The sequence below is a fragment of the Sus scrofa genome, chromosome 5 (genome assembly GCF_054392235.1).
Source record: "Sus scrofa isolate SSC_HxYL_T2T_F1_AM1 chromosome 5, Sscrofa_HxYL_maternal_Yorkshire_Landrace_v2.0, whole genome shotgun sequence".
In the NCBI taxonomy this organism is placed as follows: Eukaryota; Metazoa; Chordata; class Mammalia; order Artiodactyla; family Suidae; genus Sus; species Sus scrofa.
The window spans coordinates 99,058,310-99,072,064 of record NC_139387.1 but is presented as its reverse complement, the minus strand read 5'-3'; the positions used below and the strand labels follow the sequence as shown (position 1 = coordinate 99,072,064).

Here is a 13,755-nt window from a genome sequence, read left to right as displayed (position 1 = left end):
AATAATCCTGTGATTTTACAAATTATATGTTATATTTACTTAATAGTTTCAAATTCTACAATATGCCTATATTATATCATTTTTCTTCTTGGCCTGGTATAGAAACATTTTGAGCAAGGTATTCCTGAGATCTTTCTCAGATGCATAAAAGATGAAATTGCCTACAGTTTTTCAGTAAATATGACATTTTTGTTGTTTTGCTAAATTACAAATTGCCTTCAATATATGCAATACTTCAGATACTGTGCAAAATATTTCATAGGACCCAATCACTTTTAAACTGATATTTTAATAATCATTATAAGTAATATATAATATCTTAGAATAATTTTGTTAAGATTTTTCAACCATAATGCCATATTTTATCATGAAAGGTGGCATAATAGAGTGATGAAAAGCAGGAGCTCTGAGGTCAGACTACCTGGGTTGAAATCCTGTCTCTGCCATTCAGCAGCTCCATGATACTGTCTTGTTCAAATTTTTTGTCATTTTGTATTGACTTTTCTCTGATTCTAGGAAATAAACTGGAAGCACTTGCCTCCCAGAATTTTACAAAACCATAGTTCCTTGGCTTCTTTGACTCCAGTGACCTTCACTTCCTCTTTATTTCAGTGGCGCTTTCCCAGAGCCATACTCAGAATCGCATTTCTTAGCATTGAGCTACTTAAGACATTTTTAAATGTAGTCTCCCAATCTCAGATCACTCTTTTTCTTCCAGGTCATGGCCTCTGTAATTCCCCTCAAACCAGTACTTCAGTCTTTTTATTCCAATTTCTTTGGCTCCTCCTGATTTCAATTCTTTCAGTATCCAACTTCATGGTTCACTAGCCCCACTCCTTAACTCTCAGCACCATTTTACTCTTTACCTTTTCATTAAAATTAAAACTAAAACCTATCATTTGGATCAGTTTGATCTTTTTTCTCAGTTCCTTAATTGTAAAATGGTCTGTTTTGGGGAAAACGTGTGTGATTTTGTGTATTCATGTCCCTGCTAACAATAAAATTTCCACCTACCAGTTACTGGATATGTTTCTGTGTGTCAAATGACAAGAATTTCTCATCTGTTCTTTCCCTTACCTCACAGCAAAAGTGTAACATAGTTGATATTGTTTCCTGTTTTGTAGATGAGGAGCCAATGTTTAGAAATGTTAAGACATTTTCAAAATATTAAAGAATTAGTAAATGGCACAGGCTGGATTTGAAACTCAGTCTTTTTCCTCCAAAGGTCAAGTTCCGAACCACTGTACCATGTAATTACCAATATACATGGTTTCAAATGTACTGTTTTATTAGATGCTTTCTACTTGTCCTTTAAAAAAAACCCCAAACTTTGCCTTCTTTTGAATTCGGTGAATAATCTTTGTCATTTTATTTTTCTCTGTATTAGTTTGACAGATATACATTCTTTACCTATATATCGTGGTTAACTTTATTTTTAAAAAATCTATTCCTTAAATATTACGTACAATCCAAACTTTAACCAATAAACTTTACGCTCCTCCTTGCCAATGCATGGTTCTTAGAAGAGTTTAAATGTTAAATATCTACATATATATATCCATCTATATATCTGTCTATCAGTACACACACACATTTACATTCAATCATTTGGAAGAATTCATTGGATTCTTTACACCGGTTTTTTCAAAGATGTCATCTGGGAATTTGCTTCTACCATGCCAGTTGTTTGGTCTAGTTTTTTTTTCCCCCTTAGGGAAATCAATAAAACAATTCTTTACAAAGTTCTTACCCCCAAAAGGCCATCTTTATTTTTTAAACATTATTGCTTGCAAATATACTGCTCACTGTCATTGAATACTGCCTTTTGTTTTCACCAATAATTTCATGATTTTCACATAGAGATACCATGGATAATGTTTTTGTTTTGTTCTAAATTTTATTTAGGGCCACAAATGACGGGTTGAACATGTATTATGATCCCATAATTTAAAAAAAATTACTTGAGTTTATCTCCTAGTTATTTTTTCAAAATTTTTTTAATAGTCACAACTTATATACCAAGAAAGAGAATAGCAGATTATTCATAAATTTTAGGGACATTCTTGTAACTTTGTGCATATAATAAAACAATAAAAAAATAAGAGAATTGCTGGTAGAAAGCTCATTCTGTTCCTTGTGGTTTCATTAGTCAATACTTAGAATTATGTGTGCATTCGCCTAATCCACCTTCTATCCCTGACTCAGTCTTAACCTCATGGGACCTTGAATATTTAAATACAGAATTCTTTCAAAATATTGGAGATATTAATACACTTTAGAAAATTTCATTTGTGTGTCTATATATCTATCCAGGCCCTTCTTTCAGCAATGTACATGACATCTCCTCTTAGATAAATTAAAATAATTTCAAACTAACCACATCTAAAAGCAACCTCATGATCTTCTCTTCTAAAGACATTCTTCTTAGAAAATGTATTGCCAACTATTAAATTATGCACCAGAAACCTTCATACCTCCTTGCTTTCTTTCCCATCTGTCCAGTCAGCTATCAAGTCCTGACAATTTTCCCTCTTGATTTCCTTACATCTGTCCACTTCTATTTCTACAACCATCAGTGACCTTATACTTCAAAATACATTTTTTTTCTAATTTATATTAAAATCCTACTTGACCTTCTCAAATATTGTTTTGGTTCCCTCAAAATTATTTCACTTAAGCTCCAAGAAGGAACTTGTGTCTATATACTAGAATATACCACACTAGCTATTGATCTATCCGTTATGTTGTATACATATACACCCAATGTTGACAGTAATGAACACTTACTTAGCACTTACCATGTGTCGCACACTGCTCAAAACACTTTACATATTCTAGCTCATTTAATTCTCACCATAGGGTAGATGCTATTATTTGTCCTCATTTTATAGATTGGGAGAAACTGAGGTATAGATTCTGCCCAGGAGCACAGAACAGTCAATCTGGGATCTGAACTCAGCAATTTCAGCTGCATTGTTAATATTCTTTACTACTACATGAAATCACCTCTCAATGAAGATAACCTCTTATGAGTTAAAACTCTTCAGTGACTTCCAAATTGTTCCTAGGGACTACAGACTCCTTAAATGTTCCCTGGAATATACTTCTCTCATAAAAGATGGAATTTACTTCTCATCCTTTATACGTTTCCTTAACTATTATTTCTTTTTCTTTGAGTGGGGGGTCCTGAAGTATTAGGATGTTCCCAGGCCAGGGATTGAACCTGTGCCACAGCAGCAACCAGAGCCCCTGCAGTGACAAAGATGGATCCTTAACCCACTGCACCACAAGGGAACTCCTGAACCATTACTTCTTTAGGGAATCCTTCTTTCAAATTCCTTTGCACCATACAGCTCTCTGTTAATATCAGTTATCTCAGATGACATTTTACGTGATTTTGTGATTATTTAGCTAATTCGTGTTTCATCTACTATAGTGTAAGTTGTGCACACTATTATATTCCCTGTGAGTAGTGTAGCCTAGTATACATATGGCACTCAATACATATTTTATGAAATAAAGAAAAAACAAGAAGGAAGAAAGAAAGAAGGAAGATGAAAATGCATAGAGTTGAAAAGGTTTAAAAGGACTATTTTATAACTTTTCTTTCAGATTAGGGACTCTTTATATCATTTCTTTTTTTTAGATTGAAGTAGAGTTGATTTACAATATTGTGTTAGTTTTGGGTATACAGCATAGTGATTCGGTATTTTTGCAAATTATATTCCATTACAGGTCATTAAAAGATAATGTGTATGAGTCTCTTTGTTATAGCCCTTCTCTTGAATCATCTCTCTGAATAGTTTTAGTGGTGGGGAACTCTAATCTCAAGAAAAGCTGTTTCCATCCCTGGGTAATTCTGATCAACTATGAGAAAATTTGTCCTTAGCTAGAGCTGAAAAATGATCCTTATAAATTTTACTCATATGTTCTACTCATTCTTCATTTTGGAACGTTCTGGAATATGTGTTATTTCCTTTTTCACATGGCAGATTTCCAAATATTAAAGTTACTATGTTTCTTTCAACATATTCTTTTTCCCCAGCCTAACAATATCTGATTACCTGTACTTTTATGACATAATTTTCCATGACATAATTTTCTGTATACTTTAAATTCTTTTAAAATTATTATCCTTAATATCAATTAATTTGATCTCCTGCCTTCAGCCAGCATTAAAAAAACTGTTCAATATATGTTCACTGTTTTTTCATCCCAACCCCAAATAAATTTTGGTATTAAACTACGTGGGCAATACTGCACATCATATTTTCTTCTTATGAATTCTCATAACAGAAAAACATTTTAAGTTTCTGAGAAGTCTTGTATTAAAATAACATGTTGGATTTTAATGTGGTGTTTCACAAATGTATATTATCCTTTTTCTAGGTAAATATATATATATTGCCTGGAAGATACATATAAATGAATATATTATTATACATGAAATATATATATATTGCCTGGAAAATATATATAAATGAATATATTATTATACATGAAACATTTATTGTGAATAGCATGTATCTAACAAAATCAGAAGTGTAAAAAAGCCTTACTTTGCTACTTAACAAAATCCTGTTTTGCTTTGTTTTATTTTGACTCATTAAAAATAGGTTATGTTACATCAAGTGATTAGAATATAAATTTTTCTTATGTTCACTGGATAACAAGGAAAAACAGGTAAGGAAAAAACATATTTTAATATATTCATGCTATAAAAATGGAAATAATTGTTACTATAACAGTTTTTTATTAAAAATACAATCTTAGTAAAATTTGTGAATAAGCCCCCTGAAATAAATATTTTATTTCTGTTTTGTTAGAAAGCACTCACTCTTTTTATTTAGAAAATCCCCAAACCACTGGTGAATATAAGATCTGAACAATTTGCTTTGATTCAAGGGGATTTCAAGTGTTAAAACGCTAAGATCCTGGAGTAATGTGTTATAATAAATCTAGGACTTCTTTAATGGCTAGAGTACACTGTACCACATTTAAAGACAGTAGCTGTAAGAAATAGTACTAAACTAATAGTGCTATTTGGTTATTTGGTATTAAATGACTAGAACTTTCTCTAGAAATTCCTACCTCCTGTTAGATTACTGTGTTTATACTGTAAATATAGTACCTGCATAAGCATTTTGAACATTTGCAAACAAATATATCCTTTCTATTACATAACAGTGTATTTCCATTATTTGGTGTTAGTAAGCTTAGTGAAAGAGACTAAAAAGGAATCATCTTTGAGTTGATAAACTATCTTAACTCTGTGTCTGTTTTTCTTAATTAAAGAAAAGAAGGCTGTGATAACATATCATTGGCAAAAGCAACTTTGAATAGGAAAAAAAATAAGCTGTACAAATAAAAATGGTGGCACCAAGCATTAGAAAGTTGATTTTTTTTTGTCTTTAGCCTATGACTAGTAACCAAGATATTATCTCCTTAAGTAAATTTTAGACTGTTAAAGACATGTTTAAATAATGACAGCCTGAAGGAGCCTGAAGCAGTCCATTAAATCCATTGGGATTGGTGGTTTGATCTCATTTCCATCTAGACGGAGGTAGCGAAGATGAGGTCCATAGCTGAAGGAATCTTGTTCTGCAGGCAGGGTGGTAGGAGATGTAGGGCATATCACAGAGACATTCACATCTGTGGGGACAAAGGGAGCATGAATGAATGAACTGAACACAAGCGATGAAGGAAGGGAAGATCAAGACACCATGACAACAGTTCTATGGAAGGTCAGGTGGCCAGGTCTGTGAAAGTGGCAGGGAGACAAACCTCTTTTGTATAAGTTGGAAGTTACGTGTATCTGTTTGATGCAAGTAACCCTGAAATGTACAACATGTGTGTAGTCATCTCAATTTATATTTTGCTGTACTTAATGTAGAGTGCTAGAAAGGACATATGCTTAAAAGCAGTGAGGAAAACAAAGGTGTATGAAATACGTCACTGGTCTTCTTCCTTTGGCGCACCAGAAAAGGCATGATTAGATTACTGTAGCAGGAGAAAGGTAGTATTTAGGCACTAGAGGTAGAAACAGTAGTTCAGAGCCGTATGAGAAAGATGGATAGATGCATGAGTGGAGGGAGGAATAGATGGATGCAAAGGTAGAAAGTCAGCCTATTATTAGAGAAAGTGCTAGAAAGGTACCTTAAAAATGCAAAGCATTCAAACTAGTAGGACACGACGACAAGCTTTTTTTAAAGGCATAATTAATACAGTAACTTAAATATGTGATACTTGCAGAAAACAATCTTGAATCTCCATACTTAAGCGTGTTTAATTGGAAAGGAAACATTTGCCCAGAATCAAATTACAAAAATTCAAACCAGGAAATATCCCATCAGCCTTTTCACATGGTTAGAATGTGAGAAATTGTGCACCTGCCTTGGATCAGAGCCCCTGGCATCAGTGTCTCTACTGAGATTTAGGAGCATTCAGGAGAGAAGCCCTGTTAAACCAATAAAATTCAAAGAAGTGTGCATAATAGTTGATCTCAACCATGAATCCATCTGCTCCCTTTAAGTCCAATTTTGAAACTGTTTTGAGCAAGAGATCTTCTCTTAGAAGATAAGATCCACCTAACTTTGGCAATGGCCTTCTTTTGTGTCCTGTTGATGCATACTTACTCAAATCATATTGAAGGATTTTATGCTTACAGCAATGATGCTTTGCTCTGATCTTATGCCATTTTGTAAGTTCCGCTTGCTAAAAATAACAGATTTGTGTCCAAGTTATTTTCCTTCACATATATTATCAGCTTATCATCACACAGACTTTATTGGGCAATATTATTATTTTGTCCACCTGGGCATTGCTGAAATAGTGGTTCAGACATGTGTACCATGCATTTCAGTAAGTGGCAGAACTGAGTCCCAGCCCAGTCCTCTTCCTACAACACTGGGTCCCTTGCCTACTGGAGAAATTATATCCTTTTTGATGTGTTCTGTCCTTATCCTTATCATCCACATAACTCATAATCCATGCATGTCTAAATAAATAGAATATAAAGACAAGTATTCTAAATTTGATCATAGTTTTATAAATTAATTATAATGTTTCAAAGATAGCACCAAGAAGTAACTTATTTGAACAGATAACATTTTGTGTGTGGGTGGGTTGGTTTTGTTGTTGTTGTTGTTGCTTGCCAAATTTAAAGTCGCCTAAGGTGTTCAGAAGAAATATTTCCAGCATTTTGGATAAAAAAAGCTCACTGTCCTATAGATTCTAAAAACTTTCCACATAAAAGGTATGTTTCTTGAAAAACACTTTATTAACAACTAGGGTAGATTATGTGGTAAGAAGAACTAAGCACTTTAGCAGTTATTATAATGCAGTGTGATATAATGGTGAGCCAGGGATTCTTGCCAGCAAATGTCTTCTTTTCCATTTATTTTCTTGGAATATAGAAATGGCCATGCTTCATATCTACGTAAAGAAGCAAATAAATTAATTTCTCTTTGTTGATGTTGCTGTGAAAGTGATTCTCACCTCTCTTGATAGACATTTATTTTAAATCTTATATTCGGGGAATTGAAGAAAAATGTGTTAGGACTATAGCGTAGGAATTGGGGGGAAAACACCTAAAATGGGAAACCTTAGGCTCAATCCTGGTTACTACATTTACACTCTGTCCTTGGAAAAATATCCTCACCTAAATGAGCCTCAGTTTCTCCTTGTTCAGAAATGCCTAATAACAGGGCCAAAAGGTTATTTTGATTAATTTGTGCTTCTCAAAGTGTGGTCCCTGAACCAGCAGCATCAATACTACCCAAGAACAAGATTGTTAGGCCCCACCCCAGACCTTCTGGGTGAGTAACCCAAAGGCTGGAGCCTGGAAACCTGTGTATTATAAGCCCTCCAGGTGATTCTGATGCACACTAAGTATGAGAATGATTGGAGGAAAAAAATATATATATGAACTTCAGAGAAAGCCTCTCTAAAATGAACAGAAGAAGAACAGAGTCCTTCTATTCTTTGTGTAACTTTGTATGACTATATAAGTACCTAGCATAGTGCCCAACCTGTACCTTTGCTACCTCACTCTTGAAAACCCTCATTCTCAAATTCCCAGGGGCATCCCCATTCACAAACAAGGTTCTCTGTGGCATCCCTTTAAATTTACTTCCTGCATCAAATGCCTATGAGATTTCTGTTGTCAGATAAGGGATGTGATTGTAGAAGCACAGATCTTTCATTAGGAAAAAAAGATTGCATTTCTTTAGGTTGATATTGGCTGGGGGATTATTTAGTTCAGTGAAACAGATGCAGCTATTAAAATTTTTTTCCTGTTGCATCTTTTGCTTTAACTACAAGCTAAACAATGTATCCCATCACCATGGAAAAATTATTGTTGTGGCAGAAACCTGCTTGTTAGTTCCTGGATTTTATGCTCAAATATGCTGTTAGGGAAAAAAAGAAAAATATTGAATAACTTAAGAATACCCAGTGGAAAAATTCTGTTCTTTTAAATGGGATGTTTATGTAATTATTTGCTTAAAGAAAACTTTCGTGAGCAGTGGAAACCAGGCAGCATAGCCTTCTGACAATTATCTATGTAATTTTCCTAAAAACCACCAACTGATTCTCACTTTGGGAATCTATTGTATAATGTTGTTCAGAAGTCTCCTCTAGATTATCTTCCTAAAGGCCTTGTGCTAGGGTGGAGGATGCATGGCTGGCTCCCAGGCTGGCACCAGTCCCCCTGTGGCTGGACTATTGTCTGCTTCTACACCAAGGTCAGCCTGGTCTGACCTTGTGAAGATGCTAAATTTGCCTTTAATGTCTCCATCCTTTTCATTTTACAACCACGCTTCCCTTGATGGCACCTCTGCCTCTAAGGTACTTTGTACACATCTCTCTCTTTCTTATCGAAAGCTATTTTCAGAAAAGGAGTGGATATTCTATCTTATTGATTGCCATTAGGTCTAAGGAGTTGCCAATTTTCAAGGACAACTGTTTCAATTTCAGTTGCATAAAGTCTCACACTGCAGTATTGGGTCCCTAGAGCAGCAGTCTCAGCAATCCCAGCTTCCTTAGGGAACTTGTTATACATGAGAAGTCTCAGGTCCCACCAGACCTATTCAATCAGAAACTCTAGGGTGGGGCCACCCACCTGAGTACTCTAAAGTTTGAGCAATGTACTGATCTAAAGTAGAAACTCTAAGTTGATCATAGGCATTAGCTGTCCTATAGTTTTTAGGACAGAGGTCCCTTCCTGATACCTCCTAAGTCCCATTCCTTCTATTAATATTATTATGAGGTTGTTTGTGTCTGGAATACTTTCTTCTGTAAGTCTACCCAGTGAGGCAGAAATATCAGAATCTCCCCAGAGTAAAAGAAGATAAAGACCTTTCCCCAGTAGGTAAGAGCCCTCTGTAGATCTGCAACTTGAAGATTTGACCTTCTTGGTTCATTGACACTGCCTGTGTATGAAAATACACTAAAAAAAAAAAAAAAACCAAGGGCCAGAATTGGAGGAAAAAAACAAACATTATTGATAATATTAAAGAAAATATAGAATAACTTTAATAACCATCAGTATCTTAGTCAAAGACACACCCTGATGGTTACTTACTTTTAATTTTGTTATGATCCAGGTGAAGGTGCTGCAGGTGAGCACTGATTCTGGGGACCTTTGTAAGTCGATTGTGAGACAGTTGAAGATCTAGAATTGATGATACGTTGAAACCACTAGAAGGGAGGCCAGCATCTGATAATTTGTTGTGGTTTAGTCTCAGGAAGGCCACTTTAGGGATCACATTAAAATAATTTTCTGGTATCCCTTCAATGGAATTGTTGTCCAAAAAGAGCTGCATTGTATTGGCTGGTAATCTTGGGGGCATATTCCTCAGGGCGTTCTTAGCCATATTTAGTTGCATGAGGTTCTTGAGTCCCTTAAAAGTGTCTCTTTGAAAGGCATTGTCCAATAATTTATTGTGCTGCAGGTCAAGAAGGGTCAGGTTTTCCAGATTGCTGAAGGTCCCTTGAGGAATCCTGGACACCTTGTTTCTAGCTAATTGTAATTGTTCTAAACTTCTTGGCAATGGAGAAGGTACCTCCTCTAGCTCATTATCTTCCAGAAATAAGAAAAGCAGCTTCTTCAGTTGACTCAGGGCTCCTTTTTCAATCCCATAGTTGGTTATTTTGTTCTTATTTAGATTTATCCATCTCAGCTGTGTGGCATTCTCAAATGGCTTCTCAGGAATGGTTTCTATCAGATTGTTTTCAAGATAAAGATACCAGATTCTTGATGGTATAGCAGGGATTTCTTTGAGGCCTCGGTTTTCACAGTATAAAGCAGTTGGGAAACTTGGGGGACAGAAACACTCCCTGGGACAATCAAAGTCATGCATAGTCCAGTCCTCTGGATCATTTGCCTCATAAACCTGCCTCACACTTCGAGTCCAGACACTATCTGTTATGAATAACACCCAGATGATGAAACAGATTGGGGTCGCCATTATAGTATCTGGAATAAGGGATACAACTGTTAGATTTTTAAAGATCTTGACCTTTAGAGGGTTGCATGCAACAAAATGATCCATAAACATTTCTTCAGAAGGGAGAAGGTGAAGATGTATTAGCATTTTATACAGTCATCAACAAACACCCCATCTATACAGTAGGTACTATCTGTAAAGCATTTTTGCAAACACTGAAACTGACTCACCAAGTTGTAACTTTCTGGTTTTAACCCAATCACAATGAAAACCAAGAAATAGAAAGCAAAATTTAGGAACTCTAAGTGCTTTTCCATTTCAAACCATTTAATGCAAGGAAGTTAACTGAAACCCAGGGCTGAATACACGAGTACAAAAACGTGACCTTTTAATAACTCAAATTTAGAGTCAATGTTGTTCCTAAGAATTGGGCATATGCTTTTACTTTTACTCCTAAATGAGGAGAACATCTGGATGAAATTTCCCAGGCTCTTTGGCCCTTGCACCAGAGAAATGGTAAGTTCAAAGAACATTTTAGCAGTTTTCGGTGAAGGAAAGTTTTAAGATTTGAAGAAAAGTGTGTGATTAATCTTTTGCTCTCTTGCTCAGCTTCTAAGGTAAGTTTTATTTTGGGATTCAGGGAAAGACCTCTGATATTGTAAGTATAGGATCAAGTTGTTTAGCCAAGAAATTTGGACTATGAAACCCTTTCTGTATATGTATAGATACAGACCTAGATACAGATATACATCACACTTACATAAGTAAGTGGCATTGCCATGGTAGATAAGAAACCAACCAAAGAACATGCTTAGGTTACAGGTGGATCTCCATATTTTTCAGTATGGCTGCTAACAGAGCATATAGGTTAACACTTAACCTATATGCTCTGTTAGGTTAAAAGATATGAATCCTCCCTGTGCAGTATCAACAAGGTTATGGGAACAAAGAACTATCCTAACTTGAAAAATATGTATCTATATAACAGTAACATTCTGACCAATGCACAGTTAGTTCAAATACTTGATAATAAGGACCAAATAAATTGTACTGATTCCTTAGGAAAAGATAAAATCAGCTTCATTTATGAAATGCTGATCTTTCCATTTTGCCATTAAATCAGGGAAATGACAAGTGCAAGGCTGCTTCTGCAAGCTGTCAAATTTCTTGCAATTGCAGAATGCTGCTCTGGTTATCTTCCAACAGAGACAGATTAAAACATTTTTTATTTTTCAGAATAACGATTTGCTTTAGTTAGTGAAGCTGTAACCCTGCCTCAGATGAATCATAACTTTGAATTCTTAACTTTAAGAGTTTTGAAAAGTGTAAAAAAGTTTACCTTGCTGTCCAGGAATGTGTCGCTGGGTCCTGTGTCTGGGTCTGAAGTTTTCTAAAACCAGTTAAGGAAAAAAAAAAAAAAAAAAACCTTTGACTGAAAGAATTTGTTTTTATTTTATGCTGTCAAGCGTCCTATGAGAAAAACATTAAACCTCCTCTGTCTGACCCGTCACCATGAACACCTTTGATCTATTGTTTCCACTTTGACAGAGCTTCAGAAGCCCGCTTACCTCAGTTTTCTTGGATAGTCTCCGTGCCTTTCTATTGGTCACTGCTCATTCATAGTAATGGATTGACCCGGGCTCTACTGTCGTGTTTTTATGAAGCCTCCCTAATATATATGCATCAATGGCTCCAACTTTAACCCTTCCAACAACCACAGCCCCTCCATACCCAGGCAGCCCAGCACAGAAAATTTTGACTTTAAACTTGGAAAAATATAACAAAAATTCAGTGCAGTTTTTACTCTGAGTTCACAGTCCCAAAGATACTGTAATGCACTGATCTGAAGACCTGATCTAAAAGCAGTTTTGATTTCAAGTACAACAAAAACAGATTTTAAAGCACTTTTCTCTAGATTTTTTTAGGTGAATACAGAGAAATAAAAGCTAATGTCCTATTTATATGGAAATATTTGATTTATTTTTCATATAAAACAGATTGCTGGAATCCTAGGTAGATATATTGTTTTTGATTAAGGGGAAAAAAGAGACAGAGAAATATATTTTGAAAAAATTAGAAATGAAATCTAGGAAGCTATACGTGATGCTGGCACTAAATATGGTGTAAGGCTTTGCTTTATAGAAATAATTTTTGTATCTCTGTTTCATATTGGAAGCTTTGTTCCAAATAATCATTAAAGTGAGATTTTTTTCCCTCATTATAACATATGCTTTTGCATTTATGCTATTACAAGGCATTCTGTTGAACTGCTTTTTTTTCTTTAACACATAATTTTAGAATAATGTGTCTTCTGGTTCTTGTATTTGAGAAAAAGAAGATATTATGCCTCTTAAGGAAAGACAAGAGTTCCTGTTGTGGCTCAGTGAAAATGAGCCTGAAAATGAGGATGTGGATTCAATTCCTGGCTTTGCTCAGTGGGTTAAGGATCCCATGTTGCTATGGCTGTGGCCTAGGCCAGCAGCTGCAGCTCTGATTTATCGCCTAGCCAGGGAACTTCCATATGCTGAAGGTATAGCCCTAAAAAGCAAACAAAAAAGAAAGATAATTTTCGAAAATCTTATTTTCAGATAATATGCTATTGATTGATTGTAATCATTTCGTTTTTCAAAATCTATCTTATTTTGAGACAAGGAAATTGTGTTGCTATGACTCAGTGGACACTGCTCACAGAAGTATTATCAAAGATACACTGCAGTGAAGCGGGGAGTGCACCAGCCTCAAAAAGCCTTTTCCAAACCACTACTTCCTTTCCCCTAAACAGTTAGTTTTGTCATCTACAGCATTGCACCAAACTACCTCCCAAGAGGGGTCCTAGTTTGTTATAAATGTTAGCCCTTCTGTAGTATTAACCCTATACTCGCAACTGGAAAATGCCTTCAATCTTAAGGGCTTTTATAGCCCAAAATCTAGTAGTTCAGACGTGATCTCTTGGTAGCCCAAAAGACACGTTCTTATCATATTTTAAGAAAAAAAAAAATCAAGGGTTATTTGCTTTTGTCACAACAAGGCTCTTCTGTCTCTATTGCATTTTCCCTTTTCTCTTTCTCCTGTTTTTCTGAACCCTCAGGCTATAAACAACAGATGATCTCCAAATCTGCACAACCACCTTCAGCTACTCTCCCATTTCTTTCTTTTCTTTTTTAGCCAAACTCATTTCAGTCATTTCTTAATGCTAACAAATGCCGCTCCATGTCCACTGTAGGAAAATTAGAGTCATGCACCGGGTGCCTCCAATCTCCACCTTCTCTTCACCATTCCACCATGACTTGCCCACCAAAAGAGGGTT

At 35.4% G+C, this 13,755-nt stretch overlaps 2 protein-coding genes across 15 annotated transcripts in view; one reads left to right on the top strand and one right to left on the bottom strand.

The window, feature by feature from the left end:
• LOC146403580 (uncharacterized) overlaps positions 1-13,755 on the top strand; it is a 688,950-nt gene that overhangs the window by 370,165 nt on the left and 305,030 nt on the right. The gene's annotated exons all lie outside the window — the stretch shown is intronic.
• On the bottom strand, positions 4,577-12,095 carry KERA (keratocan). The gene is made up of 4 exons (XM_001927128.6): positions 12,017-12,095; positions 11,788-11,838; positions 9,584-10,477; positions 4,577-5,652 (listed from the first exon to the last, which is right to left on the bottom strand). The coding sequence occupies exons 3-4, from the start codon at positions 10,467-10,469 to the stop codon at positions 5,477-5,479; spliced, it is 1,062 nt and encodes a 353-aa protein (XP_001927163.4). The 5' UTR covers positions 10,470-10,477; positions 11,788-11,838; positions 12,017-12,095; the 3' UTR covers positions 4,577-5,476.

Coding starts and splice junctions, on each gene's coding strand:
- KERA (XM_001927128.6), bottom strand. CDS start 10,469: ATGGCGACCCCAATCTGTTTCATCATCTGGGTGTTATTCATAACAGAT. Junction 5,653..9,583: donor GGATCATAACAAAATTAAAA/GTAAGTAACCAT, acceptor TTGTCCCCACAG/ATGTGAATGTCTCTGTGATA.